The sequence below is a fragment of the Rhinoderma darwinii genome, chromosome 2 (genome assembly GCF_050947455.1).
Source record: "Rhinoderma darwinii isolate aRhiDar2 chromosome 2, aRhiDar2.hap1, whole genome shotgun sequence".
NCBI lineage: Eukaryota > Metazoa > Chordata > Amphibia > Anura > Rhinodermatidae > Rhinoderma > Rhinoderma darwinii.
Genome location: NC_134688.1, coordinates 217,671,333 through 217,695,903, shown reverse-complemented (window position 1 = coordinate 217,695,903; position 24,571 = coordinate 217,671,333). Strand labels below are relative to the sequence as shown.

At 42.6% G+C, this 24,571-nt stretch overlaps 1 protein-coding gene across 1 annotated transcript in view; it reads right to left on the bottom strand.

Annotated features, from left to right (window-relative positions):
- Positions 1 to 3,445: 3,445 nt before the first annotated feature.
- The window catches only part of MYBBP1A (MYB binding protein 1a), a 102,730-nt gene continuing 81,604 nt past the window's right edge, over positions 3,446 to 24,571 (bottom strand). Inside the window, exons 20-27 of the mRNA XM_075852837.1 lie at positions 23,008 to 23,142; positions 22,748 to 22,844; positions 21,810 to 21,941; positions 21,114 to 21,182; positions 19,340 to 19,453; positions 16,103 to 16,204; positions 12,427 to 12,551; positions 3,446 to 4,120 (exon numbers count right to left, since the gene is read on the bottom strand). Coding sequence (XP_075708952.1) covers positions 3,730 to 4,120; positions 12,427 to 12,551; positions 16,103 to 16,204; positions 19,340 to 19,453; positions 21,114 to 21,182; positions 21,810 to 21,941; positions 22,748 to 22,844; positions 23,008 to 23,142 — 1,165 coding nt within the window. The 3' untranslated portion in view covers positions 3,446 to 3,729. The remainder of the gene's footprint in view (positions 4,121 to 12,426; positions 12,552 to 16,102; positions 16,205 to 19,339; positions 19,454 to 21,113; positions 21,183 to 21,809; positions 21,942 to 22,747; positions 22,845 to 23,007; positions 23,143 to 24,571) is intronic.

Sequence of the window (24,571 nt, the reverse complement as noted above, 5' to 3'; positions counted from 1 at the left end):
ATTGACCACAACTCTCTGGATACGGTCCTTGAGCCAATTCTCAATCCAATTACAAACTATACTTTCTAAACCTATAGTCCTTAATTTACCCATTAGATGTCTGAGGGACAGTGTCAAATGCCTTTGCAAAGTCCAAAAACACTATATCCACAGCGGCCCCTCTGTCTAGGCTTCTGCTTACCTCTTCACAAAAACAAATCAGGTTGGTTTGACAGCTTCTGTCCTTTATAAAACCGTGCTGGCTGTCACTTATAATACTATTTATTGTCACATAATTCTGTATATAGTCCCTCAATAGCCCCTCAAACATTTTCCCCACAATTGATGTTAAGCTTACTGGTCTATAATTACCCGGCGAAGACCTAGAGCCCTTTTTGAAAATAGGCACCACATTTGCCCTGCGCCAGTCCCTTGGCACTATACCAGTCATGAGAGACTCTCTAAATATTATGAAGAGGGGGACAGAAATAACTGAACTAAGCTCCTTAAGAACTCTAGGGTGTAACCCATCTGGTCCCGGGGCCTTGTGTATATTTATTTTATTTCATTTAGCTTGCACCATATCTACATTCATCCAATTCAGTATATCACCTGATATATTAACAGCACTGGCAGCGGCTACATCCGCTGCTCCTTCTTCTGTTGTATATACAGAGCGGAAGAACCCATTCAGTAACTCTGCCTTCTCTTGATCCCCTGTGACCAACTCCCCATTACCACTATCTAAGGGTCCTACATGTTCAGACCTTGGCTTTTTTGCATTTATATGCTTGAAGAATTTTTTAGGATTTGTTTTACTATCCTTGGCCACCTGCTTTTCATTTTGTATTTTTGCTGATTTTATTATCTTTTTACAGATTTTATTAAGCTCTTTATATTTTACAAAAGCTACAGCTGTACCCTCAGATTTGTATTTTTTAAATGCCCTTTTTTTGTCATGTATTGCCCTTTTTACAGAAGGTGTAAGCCATGTGGGGTTTAATTTTAGTCGTTCATACTTGTTACCTGTAGGAATAAATTTTGCACTATAATTACCCAAAGTAGATTTGAAAATCTCCCATTTATCATTTGTCCCATTATTTAACATTTCTTTCCAGTCTATATCCTGAATTGCAGCCCTCATCCTGGGGATATTGGCCTTCTTAAAATTAAGTGTTTTTGCCCTCCCTGCCTGTGTTTGTTTTTTACAGTATAGGTAAAATATAACTATATTATGATCACTATTACCAAGGTTTTCACGAACATTGACATTCCCAACAAGCTCTGCGTTATTAGAAATGACCAGATCCAACAGAGCTTCACCTCTAGTCGGGTCTTCCACAAACTGGCCCATAAAATTTTCCTGCAACAGGTTGAGGAAATGTCTCCCCTTTGCAGTTGAAGCCGAACCATGACACCAATTAATATCCCGGTAATTAAAATCTCCCATTATGACAACAGTACCCACCTGTGCAGCCCGCTCCATCTGTTTATATATTTGACCTATCTCTTCAGTTATATTGGGGGGTCTATAAATTACACCAAAAGTAATTTTTTCAGTGTTTACTACCTTTGTAATTCCACCCACAAGGTTTAGACCTCCTCACAATGTTGAAGAGTATTGATAACGTGGACACCTGCTCTTCAAGAGAAATGAGGGCAAGACCCCGGTCAAACCCTTTCCGGAGAACGGGAATCATTGACAGACCAGAGACAAAATGATGAAGATTTCGATCCTTGCACCGGCGTAAGAACATATTAAAATGTATGGTTGTATATGCGGGACCAAGGCACCTTCCTAACCTTCAACATGATGTGGATTCTGACAAGCCCTACTGCAACGATTCTTCTATACACAACACACATAGATGGAGATAGGAGAGCAGGATTCTTCTCTTCTATCACATACATATAAAAACAGCAGAGGCATGGAGATTATACAGCAGCAATGAGCAGTGTAGCTGAGAACACAGCATTGAAGTGAGATAGACATGTTGCAGTTTCTGGTAAGATTTGGGTCTCATTCTGCTCCCTGCCCATGCACCCCCCCTTCTCTATAGACTTGTACAGGAAACGTCTGTTTTCTCCTCCTGCTCAGCCCTCCTCTCTCAATAGACTTCTGTTGGCAGGATGTGAAGAGACACTCCCACTTCCTGTAGTTGTCCTCTGCTCTGTAACTAGGGACGGTTTTTGCTTGACAAGGGGCAGACCGGAGATTAGAAAAAGGGGGGCAACTACCGGCAGTAACTTCACACGGAATTTGCATGGATAAAACAACTTAATTTTAACATTAAAGTAAATTTCAAACTTGATATATATCAAGTGTACTAGGAGATTAGCATAAGTTATTTGAAAAGTAAGTGTCCATTTAACAGTGCTTGTGGCAGGCTAACTAAATAAAAAGACATGAGGCATACGAAAAAAAAATACAAAAAAATGTATTTTTTTTAAATCTTGAGCTCTACTTTTTTTTTATACCCACACAATATTAATAAAATGCTTGGAGTGTAATCTAAATAGAGGTAAAGAAATAATACCATGCTGAAGCACGGCAAGTGACCAAATGGTAAATGAGATTACAGACAACTCCCATGGCTTTCTGCTGGCATGCACAAGGAGAAAGTGTTCAGTATTAACTAGCATTATGTACTGTTCTATAGACAAAGCGAATTATTCGTTCTATGGTAAAAAAAATAAAAACTCACAAACGTAACTTTGGTGTAAATTATGGTAGGAGTAGATTGGACGTCTGTGCATTAGAAAGTAAAGAGATGTGCCTAATTTATTTAGTGGCGTGTGCAACTTACTCCAGCGCTGTTTAGCTTAAAGGGGTTTTCCCATCAGAGACATTTATGATATATCCACAGGATATGTCAAATGTCAGATAGATGCAGGTCCCACCTCTGGTACCAACACCTATCTCTAGAACATGGCCCCCCCAAACCCCATTCCACTGCTCTGTGTTGTGGCTGAAGCATGTGACTTCCGATCATGAATAATGGAAACCGCGTAACTCGCTGAGCTACGCCGTTTCCGTAAGTCCCATAAAACTGAATGGTAGTTACGGAAACTGGCATTCACTATGGGAGTTACGCAGCAGCTCAGCGAGTTACGCTGTTTCCGTAATTCATGGTCGTAAGTCACATGCTCGCTTGCTTGGCTGCTTCCGTGACTCCTTTAAAACAGAATGTAGAGATCCACTCACATACATGGCCACCTCTCGATTTATTCCCTGCCTGGATACGGTGGAGGCTGCCTCCTGGAGAGACCCCTATTCTCAACACAGAGGTGGGTGCTAGAGCTGAAACTTGCAAACGTCAGACATATATGGCATATCCATGGGGTATACCATAAACGTCCAAGATGGGAATTACCCTTTAAATGTAAAAATATTAACGTTTATTTTTTGTGTTAAAAATACAAAAACCGGCATGGCTAAAAATCAAACATTCAGCTAGAAAACAACTTACGAAATACAACTTTATTATTGTATGGTAGAACATTTTCTATGAACGGACGTTTAATATACAAAAATTCTAAGCCTCACAGACTTCAACCTCAAACATTCACAGGATTTCCCGGTAACTATGGGCTGCTTCAGGATTAACTGCTGTTAAATGCACTACCTTCTTGTTTCATCCTTGGGTTTTCCATGGCAGTGTTTAAAAAACAAACAACGATACTGTTCAAGATCTGCATGAAGTCTGCTCATCAAGTAAACACAATAGGGGGGGGGGGGGTGGTGGACATCTAGCTTTCTACTGCGTTCTTTCCTTTCTTTTTCTTCTTTGCCTTCTCTGCTGTTGTAGGATTGCTGATGTTGCTCTTGCCTTTTGAATTAGGTTTGACTTTCTTACTTTTTGGAGTCCCTGCTGAGTTCTCCTGAGCTCCATCTTCCTGTTGTCCTAACTGCCTCTTCTTCTTCTTCTTTTTCTTAGATTTGGTATTTCCTTGCTGCCACTCTGAGGCCTCCATTTTGTTCTCTTCACAACTGGGCATCTGCTCATCGGCAGGTTTGTCCTTCTTCCGGTTCTTACGTTTCTTGGTCTCTGGTAGGAAACCTTTCTTCTTTTTCTTTGAAGTGTTATTATTCATTTCTGGAGCAACATCAGTGACATTTGCCTTTATTTTTTTTGGACGTCTAGAATAAAAAAAAAAACCACAAAGTATTATTGTCAGATCACTGACATCAATGGTTAGGAACATTGAAAAGACACCTGTCACCTAAAAGGGGATTTTATGAGTACTCCCCGTAATAGCCTGTCTCATCTAGTCCATTAGGGCACACAGATTGTGAGTACATGCTGTTGCCACAAGGAGGCGTGACAAAGAATAAAAAAGTGTTGGCCCCTTCTACAGGCACTGAGCTAATTCAGACCGTACAGAAGCAGTAACAGAAGAACAGCGTAAAAAAGAAAAACAATATCAGAACCAGAAAATAAACCATGTTCAACAGACAACCTTATCAACCGTATTTAAAAAAAAAAAAAAAAAAAAAAAAGAAGGGTAGAAGCGGTGTCCCCGGAAGAAAAGGATTTTACTGTGAATACTGAAAAAAATCCACTTTTCTCGTTAGTCTCATTAAGAGGACACAAGACTGTGGGACGTCCAAAAGCAATCCCCATGGGTGGGAACAGATAGTAAGCGTGATTATCTACTCCACAGACACCTGGAAGACTTTGCAATCAAGGGAAGCATTCGCTGAAGCAAAAACCCTGTAGAAGTCAGTAAATGGGTGTAAAAACGACCAGGAAGACCACGATCCATCCCTTCCCAGAGGAACGACAGAAAAAAAACCAAGGGAGGTAGGTGTTGGTTCTCACACCAGCGCACGTATATCTTCCAAGTGCGGTGGTAAATGCGGGCCGATAAAAGGACTCCTAGACTTCAACATGGTGTGACAAGCCCCATCCTTTCAGCACTGCGGCTTCAAAAGCCACTCCGTTAAATGTATAGACTATAAACTTGAGTGAAAAAGAGAGGTCCCGGACAAAGCAACTTGAACCAGAGAAGCAGCAGCCAGAAACGTCGGCCAACAGAGACCCTGCTTCAGCATAACAACAACAACAACGTGGCCAGTCTAGAACCACGAGGATGGCAGGAACTCCCTCAGCCTTGATCCTCCCCAAAAGCTTTGGAAGAAGAGGCAGTGTAAGTAAAGATAAATCTGGTTGAGTTGGTCCCATGGAGACACCAGAGTGTTCACCCCGCATGCTTCGGGATCTCGAGCTCAAGATCTGAATCAGTGAGCCATGTGCTTGAACCTAGATGCCATTAAGTTGAAATCTGGCGTACCCCACCTAGAGCCTATCTGGTGAAACACTGTGATAAAGAGACCGCCACTCCTGGGTCAACTGAGGAAATCCACGACCCGATTGTCGACCCCTCGGATGTGAATTTTTGCAGCCCCTGCCATTGCTGCTGAACTTTGCGGCCCTACTTGTGGATTGAGATATAGGCCACTGCTGTGGCATTGCCCATCTGGACTCTGACCGGCCAGCAGTACAGAAGGGTCATGCAGTGACAGACAAAAGAATAATCACCCTCAATTCCAAGTCATTGATAGGATGATTGGATTCCTGGTAGGAACAAAGGCCTTGAGATTTCAAAAGGCACCCCCAACCCTGGTGACTTGCATCTGTGGAGAGAGCCTGCCACTGGAGTGGGAGAAACTAGTGGCCTTGAGGGATAGCAGGGGAGGTGTTGAGGGACCGTGGTACAGTCAGGGGAAATGGGATTCGGCAGTCCAGGGAATCCAAAGCGATTCCACCAAGAATAGTCGAAAATCGAAGGTAGGAGCAGCACAGCAAGTCTGGACCTCACACGGGTCAATAGGTTGGCAGCCTCCAGGAATCAGACTTGTGGATCCCTCAAATGTGGACAATACAAAAGAAAAAAGAAAGCACTTCAAAAAACTGTTTTTATTCACCCATATGTGAAGAGGATGAAATGTTTCAGCTGCTCAATGCAGCCTTTTTCAAGCAAACATTTGCCGGTCAAAGGCTGCATTGAGCAGCTGAAACGTTGCACCCTCTTCACATATGGGTGAATAAAAAACGTTTTTTTGAGACCTTCAATCTGGAGTGCTGCCTCTTTTCTTTTGAATTGTCCACCAGGAATAGATCGCCCTTTGAAGTGGACTATTATGAAACTGGGAAACGGAATTTCCTCGATAGAAGCTACCTTGGTGCCCTGAAGCCTCATTCAGCAGCGAAGAGAGGTGATTGCCCCCCTCCGCAGAGTGCATACTCACGGTTTGAGAGTGACCAACCTATTTGGAGGAAGTAACACCCGAGCGGAGTAACACCAGTCAACAAGAAGTCAGGCAACACTTGAAGTGGTTGACAACCGAATCAGCCAGGGTATTCTGGGTGATCTGTAGACGGAGACTGATAAAGATGTCTTCCAGGTAGGAGATCACTAAAAACCCCTCTGGAGCAAAGAGCCCCATTACTACCAATAGGATCTTGGTGAAAACCTGTAGGGCCGTCGACAGGCTGAACATAAGTGAAACAAACTTATAATGGTGAGGGAGAACAGCAAAACACAGGACACGATGGGATGGGCTCACGGGGACGTATAGGTACAGAAAGAGAAAACTCCCCTGATCCATGGCGGCAACGGCCAAGGGGAAGGCTTTGATGTGGAAGTGACTGACCTTGACGTAAGCATTTTGACCGTTGAGGTCCAGTAAAGATAAAGAAAACTGAGGAAAACACACAGAATTCCTGATCCCGACGAACTGGGATGATCATTCTTTGAATCAAGAGCGAGTCTAATCATCTTCTCCAAAGATGCGCTTAACACCTTGCGACCAAGGGAAGCATCTGCGGACGCAAACGTACGTACCCTGCAGCACTTGGTTAAAGTGTTCAACACGACAAGGTAGCCGCCTTGCAGAGCTTAAAAGCCTAAGCTTGATGGCACACAGCTCAGGAAGCACCAAGTGCCCTATTGGAACCTGCAACCCAGAACCGGGGTTACTTCCCTTTGAGCCAGATAGCCAACGATAGCTGCCAAGCGATTGTAGCCTTAGAGGTCGCCAAGCCCCTACTGGGGCCTTCCAGGACCATGAACATGAATTCAGAGTGGTGAAAGGAGGAAGTGACACATGTAGACCCGCAAGGTGCAGACCACATAAAAAAAGGGAAGAGCTCTATTCTGAGGATGCACCAAATATGTGCATACGGTGGAAAAATGATATATTTGTTAAGCAGGAATGAGGAAACCACATTGAGCAAAAACGAGGGCACAGTGCGGAGCACCATCTTATCTTGGAGAGGCAGTTACGGAGCGAGGAAAGACAGAGCCGTTCGCTCAGAAACCCTCAAAAGGTGGTGGTCCTTGTGTTGGTGCCCTCCATTTGAAGTGAGCAGATAGAACATTGCAGAGAAAACTAAAGAAAAATCTCAAAATAGAGTTGGGGCTAATCAGGGTCACTGCCTAAGCAACCCCTTGCAAAAGGGTTCGGACATCAAACTTGGAATCCAGAGGCCTGTTGACGAAACAGAAGAGACGCCGAGTTCTGCCATGTAAGAGAGTAGACGGCAAGTCCACGATCCAACCCCTCCTAGAGGAATGCCAGAATCTGTGGCAAGGATAAATGAAAGGAGGAAAATGCAGATCCTTACAAACGCTAGAAATAAATCTAAGTATGTGATAAACACAGGACCCACTCCCCTTGGTTGATCCACTCGCGATGGATATCATCCGCAATTCAGTTTTTGACCCCCAGAAAGTGAACTGCCGAGAGAGCAGGACTGTGAAGCTTCTCCTATTCCAGAATCTTGGAGGCTTTCGTAAGGTCACCAAACTCAGTGTCCCACCCTGGTGATTGAGGCAGGCAACTGCCATGACATTGTCTGTCTGGACTTGGACCGGATGTCCAGCCGGAAGAGATGTTTAGTGACAGAATGAGAAATAGCAATCATGTTGATGGGAGACCAGCCAACTGGAGGAACCAAGGCCCTCAGCCATAAGATTCCGGAAGGAATCGCCTCAAACACGAAGGCTGACTGGGTTTGCCCACAGAACGGATTGTAGGAGAAAGCCTGAGGGAGGAGAGCCACCAGAAAGAGACCTGCGAACTTGAAAAGGGAAAAAAATATTTGTCGGTCCAGGGAATCTAGAGAGCGGTTCCAACGGCAGAGGATCGCCCTTTGAAGTTGACATTTGTGAAACTGGGTAAAGTGGATCGCTTCGATAAAGGCTACCATGGTGCCCAGATCTTTCATACAAAAGCAGAGAGAAATCAGAGTGCCCCTCCATAGGGTGTGGACCCCTGAACGCAGGGTGAGCCAAGTTGGTGTCTAACACAATTCCCAGGAAGAAGAGTCTCCGACAGAAATCAGGATTTGAACTAAAGACAAACAATCCATCCAAAACGAGTTAGGGTACACAGTATGATGCGCAGGCTGGTCAGTTTTTCCTTCCGAGGCAGGGAATAGAAGAGAATATCACTCAGACACGGGAGAACAAAAACCTCTCTGAAATGAAGAACCACCATAGAAACAGACAGAATCTTTGTAAAGACCAAGAGGGCCATTGGCAGGCCGAACAAAAGGGAGACAAACTGTTAGTGTTGAGGAAAAACTGCAAAGTGCAGGAAAACGGTGAGACGGTGCTGGTGAGACTGACAAGTGGGGATGCGTCCTAGACGTCTATTGACGATAGAGACACCTGTTCCATGGAGGCGATCATAGGCCAGAGGAACTCCATGCGGAAATTACAGAACTCAACAAAGGTGTTCAGCCGCTTGAGTATTAGGATGGGATGAACCGTCATTTTTGGGGACAACAAAAATATATACATAGATACTTGCAGGACTCCTGATCTGGAACAATGAATTCTACACCCAAGAGAGATCCTAGTGCTTGAAAAGGGAAGAGCCTATCGGGTGGAAGGTGCACAAACACAATCTTATACCCTGAGGAGACTACTTCCCGCACACGGGCATCCAAAATGTCCCTGAAGGAGTAGAAGTCTGCCCCTCACCCGAGTCGTGGCAGTCAGACCAAAGTGTTCTGAGAGCGGGGGGGGGGGGGGGGGGAGAGAGAGAATCAAGAGGAACGGGGCTTGAAGGAAAGGCCTGCTCTTGGAGTCCTGGGACTGCTGACCGGATGCCCGTGGTCCGACAAATCTGCCTGGATGCCGCACATCTGAAAGTAGGCAACGGCAGAGTTAGCGAAGCGGATTTGTTGACCTATGCAGAACCAAATATAATCCGCAAGGCTGAGCCGCTTTGGAGAAAGTTAAAAAGGACCGGGAAAGGAGGCAGAGTCTGCCATAGGGAGTGTAGTGGTCTTGGTCAGATGGGAGGCTTGAGCATCCACCACTGGAGACAGCCCATTTGGAAGAGAATGGATACATGAGATTTAGGCAAATTTCTTGTCAGGATATTTCCATTACTCATTCAGACGAGCGTGTATCACGTAAAACAATGGCCATCACACAGAGTCATGTATTTCAATGGGGCCATTCACACGACTTTTTCAACGGAGCATGTGAAGGGTCCGCAGATCAAATAGGATAAGTCCTATTTTACTGCGTGTCACGCATCCCTCCACAGACTCTAGTCTATGGGGATCCGTGACAACGGGTCCCGCACCGATGCACCCAAGACGTGAAAAACTTCAGTTTTTCACGTCTGAATGTAGCCTTAGTGACAAGCTTTTCCCAACCCACTTAGAGCTGGAAGAGATGAGCTTGCCTGAGGCGATGGAAGGTGACAGACTTCGAAGGGGGAAATGGGTCCACATCAGTAACAGGTTTGGTGTCTCCCCATGAGTGAAAGAAACAGCAGAGTAGTCCCCTGGAGGGGAAACTAATTAGCCACACGAGTACAGAGATTTGAACTGTTTAGGGGTCTCCTATTGGAATAAGACAAGGACAAAGAGTCCTAAAAGAGTTGGTTGGCAAGGTGAACCAAGATGACGCACATGGACTGTGTTGCAGTGGAGTGTTCACCAATGACCCTGGAGAGGGAGTCAACCCATAGAGGTTCAGCATAAGCACAAGGTATGGCTGAAATGGAGCCACACGGTGACCAGGCCCAGATGCTTCATCTGGAGTCTGGCGTGCATCGCACGGGGGGAGGGGGGTGGGGTGGCTGGAGGTAAGGGTTGACCACATGTGGAACAGGCAAAGTAGACTACATAAGCTGTCTGTCGGGATGATACTCCACTAGTGTCTCACATGGCAGTATAGGGGTCATAGTGTTCCTCAGTTGCAGCTGGGAAAAACAAGTGACTAGGAGTCTGCTCAATATACTACAAGAGGCATAGCTGTAACTGCCTAAAATTGCCGCCTGAGGTTACGTAGGTTTTATGCTCCACTTCTGAAAATGACTGGCTCACCGTCAAACGAGTTTGGGAATGGAAGGAGAGGGGGTGCCAAAAGGCATAAGAGTGAACAATGCGGTCCCAGTGCCAACAGCAGTAGCCATAGAAAGGTCCCTTAACGCATCAATCGCCAGCCAGAAGCAGAGGTGCAACTCCTGCCCCCTGACTGAGACGTGAAGGAATGGTGGCTCGCAAGGGGAATTGGCTAATGTTCCCCTAAGGGAAGAGTCTGCGGTCTGCCACTAGCAGTGCCATTAGAATGGGTCAGCCAGCGCAAAACGCCCTAAAGAAAGAGAGCGCGAGTGCTAGGGAAAAGTGCGCTAGAAATTAGCTAGGTGCACGGAGCATGGTTAGATGGAGAAATAATACTCACCTGTCCTGAAGTCCAGGTCATCCCAAGTTTATAGAATGAGAAGGGAAGTCCCCTCCGTGTGCCAAATGCGATCAAAGTTGTGGGAAGCAAAATGGGAAAACCCTCAGGCTGGTGGACGATACAAGAGCTTGCGCTCTTGTCTCTCTGGTCTTCAGCATGGCATGGGGACAACAGTGCGTTGAAACACCGAGTAGCTGTCAGACATTAGGGACAGCTTCCCCAAAAATTAGCTCGCTGGGAGAAAAAAATAAAAAAAGCAGCAGTGTCTGCCTGCTACAGATACTAAGCTAAGAATGATTAGCTCAGTTACTGTAGGAGGGGTATATATTGTAGGAGTCGTCAACACTTTATTCGAAGTGTCGCAGCTCCTAGTGGAAACCACATATACCCATGGTCTGTGTAAACACCAATGAAACAAACAAGAAATGTTATTTATCAAGTCTATTGGCGTCATGCTTTATTCAAGGTGCAAAACCTAAAAATTGGAGTCTGACACACCAAAAATAAGTTAAAATAATATAAATTTATTAGATCAATTTAAAATTACAAAAGATATTAAAAGCAGAGATGATTACCACAGTGCGGAAAGAAAAACCAGATTATACAGAAATATAAAATATATAAATGACGCTGTGTAAACACAGAAAAATAAAGCTAAAGCACATTGCACTTGTATAACATAATTGTATCACAGCATGAAGTAGTAAGAGAACCTACTCAGCACTTCATATATGGACTATGTTGAAAGTAAATTCCAATGGCCAAATGTAAGTGAGCATATGGTAGTTCAGTAACTAGTATAAATAATGATGTATACACCATGTATAATAAACTCTACATAATGCACACAGGAACTTGCCCGTAACAATAAAGGATAGATTTGGCAAAAAGGGTGTATACCATATATGAGAGGTCTGTTTAAATACCAAAAGAGGGGCTCTTACCCATCATATCTAACACCAGATACGGTGACCTCCGTGACGGGTAAGAGCCCCTCTTTTGGTATTTAAACAGACCTCACATATATGGTATACACCCTTTTTGCCAAATCTATCCTTTATTGTTACGGGCAAGTTCCTGTGTGCATTATGTAGAGTTTATACATGGTGTATACATCATTATTTATACTAGTTACTGAACTACCATATGTTCACTTACATTTGGCCATTGGAATTTACTTTCAACATAGTCCATATATGAAGAGCTGAGTAGGTTCTCTTACTACTTCATGCTGTGATACAATTATGTTATACAAGTGCAATGTGCTTTAGCTTTATTTTTCTGTGTTTACACAGCGTCCTTTATATATTTATATTTTCTCTATAATCTGGTTGTCTTTCCGCACTGTGGTAATCATCTCTGCTTTTAATATGTTTTGTAATTTTAAATTGATCTAATTTACATTGTTTTAACTTATTTTTGGTGTCAGACTCCAATTTTTAGGTTTTGCTATAAATCAGTGGGTCTCACCGTTACCACCATGTTCACTATGGGTTGTTGTGCCCAGGACCCTATAGACATTGTACACTAAGCGAAATACATGTTTTCAATAAGCACTTTAGGGATCCTCTTGGTGTTCTCCATTTAGGTATATTATTTATTTAAGGTGCAGCAGAGAAAAAATAAAATGATGGTTACAAAAAAGTTGACATGTTTCATAGAGCTCCTTATACAATACCAGTAGCTACTTTTATACATACTTGCAAAAGCAGTTGAAAATAAAAAAATACATACATAAATCCTAATGACTTCATCACATGCCAGAACAGGTCTTCTAGTCGCACAGATTTCCCAAATCCCACTTTCTGACTTAATTCCTGGAGGACTGGAGAGAGCTCCTTGAGCTGGATATCCAGTTTCTGCAATGGAATTAAATGTATTTATAAGAAAACTGCGGTGAGAGAAAAGACGCAACACAATTACTAAAGCCACTGTACTTCCATGTTTTAATATACAATTTACTCTTAGCTTTCCTGCATAGACTTTTCACCCCTTGGGGACGTGTCACTATGAAATCACCTCATTATTTTATATGTGCGTACTGAGCATGAGTTTATTGCAGCTTTTCAATGTGGCCAGTTCAGACATGGATCACATCAGTGAATGGCCTAGCAGGAACGGATGGCCAAATAGATGGCCATTATAGTCTACGGTCGTTTGCACAGGAGACCAGAAAAAAACAAACTTCTGAACCAACAGCAGATAGTGATACGGTGCTTCCCTTTAGTCCATTCATCACTGATCAAACATTGGTTGCACGTCCTAGCAAAAATACATTCATGTCTTTGATAAGTCACTCTCCAATGAAATGATATGGGAAAAGCAATTCCCTAATAGTGTTTTCTTTTTTTATATTGTTCAAATTACCACCTATAGCAGCAGGAATCAAATTCCCTGTAGCTTTCCTGTCAGTCTATCTGCATTTAGAATAGTAGCCTGATCAGCAGCCTATAATGTGCAGGGTAACCGCAAAAAATTGAAAATCCCCTGCAGCTCTGCATCAAATTATCAGATTGCCCCTGGTGCTAAAAAGACACATTCTGGAAATACCTACACAATAAAGAATTGCCATTTACTCAATTCACGAATACATTCTTGTGGGTTCATCAAAGGTGGACCTCTGCTTTAGGCCTCATTTACACGAGCGTATTATACGCGCGTGCGACGCGCGTGCTTTTCACGCGTGTCGTACGCACCTATAATAGTCTATGGGGCTGTTTAGACGATGCGTGAATTTTGCGCTGCGTGAGTGCGTTGCGTAAAACTCACGACATGTTCTATATTCTTGCGTTTTTCACGCAACACGCACCCATTGACTTCAATGGGTGCGTGAAAACAACGCATGCCACACGGACGGTCCTGCGTTGCTTGCGCGAAAATCACGCAAGAGCTGTCAAACTCCTGAATGTAAACAGAAAAGCACCACGTGCTTTTCTGTTTACAAACATCCAAACGGAGTGTCAAATTCGAGATGAGCGCACCGAACTTCACCGGGTTCGGCCAAACTCGTTTTGACCGAAACCGGTAAAAAATGTTCGGGTACGCGACGTCAGGAGACAGTCACTGTCCACGGTGCTGAAAGCGTTAAACTGGTTCAGCACCATGGACAGTGACTTCCGCTCCGAAAATCCATGAACCTGTAAAAAAAAAAAGACGTTCTGACTTACCGATAACTCCGGTCCGACCTCCCGGGATGACAGTTTAGTCCAAGTGACAGCTGCAGCCAATCACAGGCCAAGCACAGGCTGCAGCCAATCACAGGCTGCAGCGGTCTCATGGACTGCGGCGTCATCCTGGGAGGTGGGGCCGGATGACAAGAGAGGGACGCGTCACCAAGGCAACGGCCGGGAGCCCGGACTGGGGGAAGCAGGAAGTTCTTGGTAAGTATGAAATTTTTTTTTTATTCACAGGTTGGTGTATATTGTGTTCGGCATTCACTGTCGAGGGTGCTGAAAGAGTTACTGCAGATCAGTTAGCTCTTTCAGCACCTTGGACAGTGACGGGCGTCGACTAGCCTCATCTCTATGATGGCGGCTGCGTGAAAATCACGCAGCCGCGCATCATACACGGATGACACACGGAGCTGCCAAGTGCCTTTTGCGCGCGCAAAACGCAGCGTTTTTTGCGCGCGCAAAACGCACACGCTCGTGTAAATGAGGCCTTAAGCACTCGTTTTGTGATATAGGTTAGAGATTCTCAAAGTAAAAGTCTAGCTAGACAATCTGATTTGAAAATTCTGTATCAGGCACTCAAAATCCTACCAAAGACGAGCAACAGGAACGGCCCAAGCAGAGAGCCTGTCAAAACCAAGGCAGCTACTCTAATGGGAACACCGTTTATGTGTACAAAAAAAATTAAAATTCGTAACAAAAGGGACAAATTAATAAACCACACAAAATACTCCTTTTCAAGAGTTGAAACATGTGAATTAAAAAAGCGGATTCATGTAACAGGAAAGTTTCATGAAATGACAAATTTCAACCATTTTGTGCGAACGTAATTCTAAAATTTTGTTTGCGATTGTCAATCGCTGTCTGCCGAAAAGATATCAGTCATGTTGGATATTTTTTTAAACTATGTCCCTGAACTGTCATTTCAGTCTGGCATGTTATCAGATTGTTCGTACGAACGATCAGACGTACGACTAGTCTGCTGTAATCGTGGTCAATACTAATCTTAATCCTATGTCTATAACAGTCCACTAACACAAATATTTCTCGACAGCATTTATTTCAGACAGTAGCTTGTTCACACTTATATGTGATTAACATTTTGCTGGACAAGAAAGCATTGCACCACCCGTGAACATGCACGCTTGCACGTTTTTTTCAACAGGGGAGAAGACGACAAGCTGCTGCTTGGCACGTCTGACAGCAGATTATCTTCACTTAAGATCAAATGATCCTCGTTTCTTCCAACATTTGCCATCAGGGGACAGTCAGCAGGATCTACTATGGACAGCTCACAAAGATGTACGCTTACAATGCACAGAATTTCCGTTATTCCGTTTATTAGTAAACACCTCAAGTACTCTGCTACTTGGCATAGGGTACGGCCGCCATTTTTTTCCCCCAAAGCAACGAGCCGCACTACTGCCAGTGGATGTTAACTCACCTTAAAAGGGTTGTCGATGGACGACATACTGCCATCATAGAAGGTGCCGATCCATGCATTACATGGATGCCCATAAATTTAAAAGAAAATCATGTAATGCTACATGGCCACCGCAGAGGGAAATGTATGCCAAAACACAGATTCATTTAAAAATGGGTTGTCTTCGTGAGGCAACCCCATTAATGGTACGGTAGAATACGAGAAGATTACCAGAACCACAGGTGCACTTTAAATGAACATTTCAATTACTATTTTACATGCATTTAAAAGTTGTAAACGTTAATGATAATTCAGACCAGGATGGGATTAGTTAATGCTGGATTAAAGATATTTTACTGGATATATAACTGTAACCACTGTTTGATCATAATCAGGATCGTTCTGGTGATGTTTACTGCAAACCTCGCCAATAATAATTAAAGGGTCAGTTAAAAAAGTTCACCATTGCATAATTCATAAGTCAAAAGATACCATTGGTCTGAGCTGGGACCACCACTGATCGCTAGGTTGAAGGGGCATTTTTGAGTGCCATGCTGCCAGCTTTTAGCTCAGAGATTTCCAGATCTTCTAGCTATGTATAAGGTACTGCTATTGGAATGAATGGTACTGATGCAGATCTAGAGATCTCCAAGCTGAAAGCCAAAAGGTGTATAACGCTCGAGTCATAGCGATACATAAAGATGATCTTGTATGTTTGGGGAGATTTTTGCTGCAACAATGAGAACATACACTTGTTATTTTAAAAAAAAGGACACTAAAAAGCCTGCTATTTTGGTCTTCGCCCATTGATACATACCTGTTTATTTATGATCTTAATAAGGAAACCCAGAAGCTCAAAACAATTGATAAGTTTCTCTTGATCGACTTTCACTTTAATTTCATCCATAGTCTTTATTGTCTGCAGACAGAGGGAACACTCATTAAAATAAAATGAGAAAACAAGGCAAGTGCAATACTATATGAACATTAAATCAAATGTTAACTAACCCCTTAATGACCTGAATCTTATAGTCCTAAATGACCAGACATTTTTTTTTACGATTTTGCACTTGTGGTGGTTAAAAGGGGTTGTCCTGTCCCTAAAAATCAATGGCCTATCCTCGAGAGGCCATCAATAGCTGATCGGTCAGGGACAGACTCCCAGGACCCCCTGCAATGAGCTGTCTCAAAGGAGGTGCAGCGCTCGTACGAGCGCCGCTTCCCCTTCATTTCTACTCACTCACTAAAAATCGACACACATTTAGCAGCAATTCACAGGTATTGCAGCCTTCTTCTTCCATTCACTTCAATGGGAGAAGGCTACAATACCGGTGACTCGCTGCTACATCCGTGTCGAATATTCACAGTGAGCAAGTAGAAATGAAGGGGAAGTAGCGCTCGTACGAATGCTGCACCCCCTTCAATACAGCCGATAGGTGGGGGCCCGAAGAGTTGGACCCTGACCCATCAGCTATTGATGGCCTCTTCCGAGGATAATGAGTAATTTGTTTGAAAAAACGGGACCCCATACGGCGCTGCTACTCAGGAACGAATGCAGTAGTAGTTTAGAATTGATACTTTATTGTAGGCTACGCGTTTCAATGCCGCACCGGCATCTTCCTCAGGCCACAAAACCTGGGTTTTGTGGCCTGAGGAAGATGCCGGTGCGGCATTGAAACGCGTAGCCTACAATAAAGTATCAATTCTAAACTACTACTGCATTCGTTCCTGAGTAGCAGCGCCGTATGGGGTCCCGTTTTTTCAAACAAATTACTCATTCACATTGCGGTGGTCCTTCAAAGATTGACCGGCTGGGATCTCGGCAGCAGCACTCATCCATCACTTATCTACCTTTTACCCGCTCCTGACATTTTCACCTGTGGTAAGCCTCCATCTGTCAAACTAAGTTTGTTATTTCTTGGGCTTACTCACACTATGTGGCGCCGTGCTTTTCTCTCTCAAATCTCTTCCGAGGATAGGCCATCAATTTTTAGGGACAGGGCAACCTTTTTAACCCCCTTTCCCCCTCAGGCATTATAGCCATATGAGGGCTTGTTTTTTGGGGGACAAGTTGTAGTTTTTCATGGCACCATTTATTGTACCACATAAGGTACTGGGAAGCTGAAAAAAACAATTATTTGTGGGGTGAAATGGTTTTAAAAACAAATTACGTCATTTTTTGGGGGTTTTATTTTTACGGCATCCATCAGGCGGTAAAAAGACATATTTACCTTATTCTATAGGTTGTTTTACTACTAAAAAAAAACAAAAAAACGATTTGCTAAATTGGAAAAAAAAAATTGGGGTCGCCATGTTCTGAGAGCCATAACTTTTTCATTTTTCCATCAATTTAGCGATGTGAGGACTTAAATTTTGCGGGGCGAGCTGCAGTTTTCACGGATACCATTTTGGTATAGAGATATATATATATATATATACACACACACACAATGCAAAAAATAGGCAGCACTCCGTTCAGGTAAGGTGAAAAAGAGGGTACTTTAACGTTTCAGCTCATTCCACTGGAGCCTTTCTCAGGCTTGAGAAAGGCTCCAGTGGAAGGAGCTGAAACGTTGCTACTGTCTATGGGACAATAAAGTACCCTGTTTTTCACCTTTACCTGAACAGAGTGCTGCCTATTTTTTGCATTGTATACCATCGGGATTTTGGTCTGATCTCGTTGGCTTGCACCCTCACTATACCGGTGCTACTGGATCCATTTGTTTATCTATCTATCTAAAAATACTTTAACCGTTTACTGTTTTTATTAGTCCCCCCAGGAAACTTGAAGCAGGGATCGTTGGATCGCTTGTATGATATACTGCAATACTAATGTATTGCAGTATATCGTGATTCAGTCCTCTTTGAAGCCCTGCCGGAGGCAGAGCATCAAAGGAGTACAAAGATGGCAGACCTGGGGGCCATAACAACCGATCGTGCTCTGGTGGGGGGGGGGGGGTGATGGCTTGTTTGAGGGGGCACCCCCCTGATTCTAACACTTTAAATGCCGCAGTCACAATTGACTGAGGCATTTAAGGTGTTAAACGGGCAGAATCAAAGTGAACTTTGACTGCGCCCGCTGGAGTGAGGTGTCGGCTGTGTAACAGCGGTCACCCGCTGTGTATGGAGCGAGCTTAGCCCGTGAGCTCGCTCCATACTTCTTCTTAACCCTTATCACGCACAGTTACGTGATATTGCGTGAAGGGGTTAATAGGCTGGAAAAAAGTTGTTTTTTACTGCAACTGGGGCATCCATAGGGAAGACAGTCCCCTGTGGTGACAGTAGACCAAGATCAGCTCTGCCAGTGACTGCTAAAACCAAGCAGCTATTTTGAAAAACCCTTTCACATGTAATGGAAAAGGAGAGTGGATTTTAGGACATGCTGCATTCTTTCAAATATACATTGCAATATATATTGAATATTGTGCCGGTGTCTGATGACATTTTTCCTGTAGACGTCTGCACCATTAAAAACAAAAAAAAGTTTAGTAAAAGATTACAGCTATTGTGTAAAAGGGTTATGGGAAAAGGTAAACAGCCCATTACAGGGGCCCGGAAAACCATTCCAAGCATTCTAGATCTTCTCTCAATTAGTGTTCAGCTCGCTACTCCTTCACCACCTCCCAGCTACAAATGTGCTCTGATTCAGCAAAGGAAATCCTTTCTGCATTCCAGTAAAACACAGAAGAGCTGAGCAGACAACACTTCTTGCAGTGGCATCAACATTTTACCCCCACTACCTAACGTTACCCCCATGATAATGCAGAATTACATGCCCCAAATAGACACTGAGCCAGCAAGTACTGCTAAGGGAGGTTAACTCAGAAATTAAAGAACTGGGAATGCAACGGTGGATGAGAACAATAAGTCAAGCTTAACCCATTATCAGGGTAAAATATCTAATGTAATCCAATGTAGATTATAAAAACTATAATCTCATATAAAAGCAGGTAAACAAAAAAAATTATATTTATAGGTGACCATTAAATTCGAAGCATTGACAACTTTCCCCTATAAAAATCAGTCTCTTTACCAAATGTAAAGACAGACTTACCTCTGTAACCTGAGTCACTCCCTCTTTGATGAGTTCTTGCCACTCTGTTGGAGACAGTGACTGCTTTAGACTGTGGTTCTGTAGAGCTTTCAGAAGAAGAGTGCATGCTTGTGCCTATGGTTAAAACGTTTGTTTAACTTCTGTCATTTATCCCGAAGATGCCAAGGCTCTTACTTACGTCAGCAAATAAACATTTTTTTTTACAATTGTCCTAATTGAATGCAGAGGAGATTGTGGCAGATCAGTGCGGACACGGTTTAGAGAACACAACCAGCTATATAAGCAAATTCAATTTAAATGAAAGTATACTGAAGTAGTGAAGCTGCGGCTTACTCCAGGTCTCAGAAATCATGTCCACCTGTGCACGAGCCTAAAATTTCCACCTACCAATTCAATGGTGAGATCTCCTGTAAGTTATACATTTTTCTAAGCTAAAATGGACAAAAGTCTAGACAAGTCGTATATAGATAATAAGATATGACTGCTATATAGGATTGCTGACAGTCCAGAGTAAAATGCATAGAAATATTCATCCTAATATAGCTTACTACTTATCAGTGTTCGAAGTCGGGTTGCATCAAAATATAGATATTTCAATGCCGTGGACCCTCAAGAGTTCAATACCATTAATTTGTGTATTTCGATACGAAGCTGTGCGGCCGCAGTATTGTAATACATGAATTTAGTCAGTAGCAAGACGTGATGCCAGCGCTGCACTAATGAGTGGCGGCGCTGGCCATGAAGACCGAACATGGCAAGGGCACTGCAAAACATACTCATGTTCTGTCATTAGTGCAGCGCCGGCTGCATCACTTCAAGCTAACTGCGTAGGCACAAGTGTGCGCGCGCGCGATCAGGAGTGGGGCAATTGCTGTGAAATACCTAATTTCCACCACTATTCCCTTGAATGCCGCGATCAAAGCGGACCACAGCATTCAAGGGGAAAATGAGATGGGGGGATAACCCTTTGATCGCGCCACAGGGAATCTTATCATTTATGAAGTGTACTCTGAAGAGCAGTTTTTCTTTTGTTACACTTATTATTGTGCGGCACATGGGATCAATTACTATTAATGCGAGGCACATGGAGGCTAAAAGTTCATAACACCATCATGTGCCTTGCATATTAACCCAATGTTGCCCATTATGACTGAGAAACACGATGGGGTTATTAATGTGGAGCACATGGAGGTTTAAAATTCATCACACCTCGCGCCTCACATCAAAAAAAGAAGAACTTTTTTTTTTTTTATTGTTTAAAAAGTATCGTTTTGGCTTCGAGAATCGCAATAGTGCACGAAGTATCGTATCGAAATCAAAATTCTGGCATTGTGAAAACCCTAGTTGAAACTGAAGAGACCTGCACCTGCTGGTCTCATAACAATACCTCTTGTTCCGATTTCTTTATGCCTGGTGATATTGCGCATATTCAAATTACCATTCGCATCAATGTACATACACACTATTTAAGCAGCTGAGGATGCAGATATTGATGTGAATGGTAATGCTCATAGTACTTGTAACTTCAAGCACTGATAACCCAACAAAGTAGTAACATACAATTTCTTAAAATTTTTCTCAAAATATAAAGAATCCTTTCTACATATTTCTTTAGTAGGTCTTAACCGTGTACTCCAGGACTGTTGGCTATAGGAACCATTTTGCAAAAAAAACAAATTAGACTAATTCAACGAGGATGTTAATAAAGTCATGATGAAACATTCAATGATACCGTATGTTTTGAAAACAAAAGCTTCACTACAAACTTGCTTACCTGTTGATGCTGTCGAACACCATCTTTAATCGACTTCATTATAACGCCCAACAGTGGCTTGCCAATAAACTAGTTGTTATAGAAAAGACGAAGATAAACATAAATCAAACAAGATCATCTTGCCGTAACACTATGTCCAGCAGAAGAAAACCATTTTACAGAATTAAGAGGATCAGCTGCCTTGATATTGTATGTAAGTCAATTAAAAATACGACAAAGTTCTGTGATCTACCACTGAATACATCAAATTACATGCTGCTGGCAACTTTGAGTCAAGAGTTATACTAAACCATAATTTAACCGTCCGCTTTCCATAGACAAACCCTTTCCATATGCTCCATTACGATATATAGATGTCAGAGGACAGGACCCCCGTATGAGCCTGCGCATGCAAAGTATCAAAAGGCACCGCTCTAGTAGACCTGGCCCATCCATCAATCATGTGGACAGCCATTTATTTGAAAGGCCACTATTTAATACTGCAGTGTCTGGCCAGAACTTCCACCGGAAAGATCAGCAGATCGCCAGGCCAGCCTCATTTACTGAAAGTGTTGTCATGGCGAGACAACCTCTTAATAATAAATTAAACACAATCCTTCATAGAGTTTTTAGGAGTAATAATTTTTATAATATTACAGTATTGCAAAACCAACTAATGAAAACCTGCAATTCTATTTCCAATATAAAAGCACTCACTGGAAACCGAGTAAACAGATCTAGAAACATTGCTGAAGTCAGAGGGCTATTTCTCTTGTTCATGAATCCCTGCAATGCTTTTTGGTAGAATGTTGTGACTCTCTGAAGATCAAGGTAGCCCAGACTGTCAACCTAAGGAGGAGAGAAAATTAGATTATTATGGCATGTGATGCAACGCTAGGAGAGTGCTTTAGTCACATTTCATTAGGCTGATAAGGCAGACAATTTATCGTAAATAAATATCCTTATTAATACAGACTAGAATAGTGGAATGTAATTGATGAGCCTTTAAGTTATTCTTACTCCAGACATTCATTAATAAGGCAAAAGAGACGCCATTCCGGAAGTATAAAGCCAGCTAAGGCTTCGTTCACATCTGCGTCAGGGTCCCATTCTCACGTCCCGTCGGAGCTTCTCGTCAGAACGGGACCCTGACTGAAACCATAGGTTTCCGTTTGCATCACCGTTGATTTCAATGGTGACGGATTCGGTGCCAATGGTTTCCGTTTGTCTCCGTTGTGCAAGGGTTCCGTCGTTTTGACGGAATCAATACTGTAGTTGACTACCTATAGTTTCCGTTTGTTTCAGTCAGGGCTCTATTCTGACGGAAAGCTCAGACGGAACATCAGAATAGAGCCCTGACTGATATGCGAATATATGATATGCCCAAGCACGTAAGGTTAAAAGGGGCACTAAACCTAAAGCCCATGTTATCCAAAATCGCTGTGAAGCCAAATATACAATCTGTTCCCTGTAAGCAGACATTTCAGGCTTGAGAGAGTCGACTGTCTCTGTGATTAACATTGCATCTCACATCTCCATTAACATACATATTTTTATAAGCTGTGGACTTTATTACAGGGCCACTATACCTAAACGGGCACAGAAACATGCTACACATTACCCCACTTTTTTATGCAGAGAGACTAGTCACTAACCTGTGCAGATGAGTTTGTTTCCTTGCCCCTCTCTTCTATCTCCTCTGGCTGCTCAGCGTTACCACCTTTCAATACCTTGAATAGGTAAAGTGATGCACTGTAAAAAAAAAAAGAATCCATTTATATTGACTCAACTGCATTATGCACAGTGCACACTATTCAGGAGCTGCACCCCATCAGCAGGAGTATTCCGTTACATCAATCTCCTCTTTAGTCAGCAGTAGTGTATTGGCAAACAGCGACTCACAGTCTCATCTCACCTGAAACAATACAAGGCCACGGAAGAGTCGCTTTGTTTGCTGGCTCTTTTTAGTAGACGTTCCATCATATCATGTAAGTCATTCTTGAACTCGGATACATTTTTACAGTACCGTCTGCTCTTGCACAAACCATTCCTGTGTTGGCAGAAAAGATAGGTAAATTGTCACACTGTGCTTACAGTCATATCAAATCCACAATGTGAACAGTAGTTATCAGTGTGCGGTATCACCATAAAGTCTTAGTTTATAAGTGGAGAATAGCAACGTTTCTTTGCCCTTCGCAGTGTAAGGGCAGGTTCAATCCCTCCCTGTCACCCACAACAGTATATTTTCAGGGGTGTCTAAGTGCAAGACGCCCAGCTTGCTCTAGGTGGGATTTTTAGGCCTAATACAAATATACAGTAGCAAAAAATAAAATAAGTGTACAAGTACAGTATGGTTTTAAAGTTTTTCATAGACCATTCTAGTAACATTCGCTAAAATGGTTTGTTTCTTTAACCCGTTAGTGACCGGCCCATAGTCTTTTTACGTCGGTCACTAACGGGCCTTATTCCGATGCCATAGACTTTTTACGTCGCGGCATCGGAATAACAGAGCAGGGAGCTGCCAAATCTCCCTGCTCTCAGCAGTAAAAAAGCAAAAAAAAAAAGTTTACGTTAATAAAAAAAAAAAATTGAAAAAAAAATTAAAAACCCACTTTTTCCCCTTACAAACTGCTTTAGTATTAAAAAAACAAAATAAAGTAAAAAAGTTACACATATTTGGTATCGCCGCGTCCGTAACGACCCCGACTATAAAGCTATTACATTACTTAACCCGCACGGTGAATGCTGTAAAAAAATAAAAAAAAGATGGAAAAAGATGGAAAAAGATGGAAAAATTGCTGTTTTCTGTGAATCCTGACTTTAAAAAAATGTGATTAAAAAGTGATCAAAAAGTCACATCTACTCCAAAATGGTACCACTAAAAACTACAAGTCGTCCCGCAAAAAAAAAAGCCCTCATAACCCTGCATCGGCGAAAAAATTAAAACGTTACGGCCCTTCAAATATGGAGACACAAAAACAAATAATTTTGAAAAAAAAGCGTTTTTACTGTGTAAAAGTAGTAAAACATACAAAAACGATACAAATTTGGTATCGTTGCAATCGTAACAATCCGCTGAATAAAGTTATTGTGTTATTTATAGCACACGGTAAACGGCGTAGATTTAGGACGCAAAAAAGAGTGGCGAAATTTCTGTTTTTTTTCTATTCTCCCCCCCCCCCCAAAAAAAGTTTATAAAAGTTAATCAATAAATAATATGTACCTCAAAATGGTGCGATTAAAAAATACAACTTGTCCCGAAAAAAACAAGACCTTATACAGCTATGTAGACGCAAAAATAAAAGTTATAGCTCTTGGAATGCGACGATGGAAAAACGTAAAAAATAGCTTGCTCATTAACGTCTAAAATAGGCTGGTCATTAAGGGGTTAACACACTGAATCGCAGCCAAAAAACAAAACCATGTTAAACATATGTTTTCGTACTAATTTTTGGTGCTATAGTGCTGCAGTTATGGAC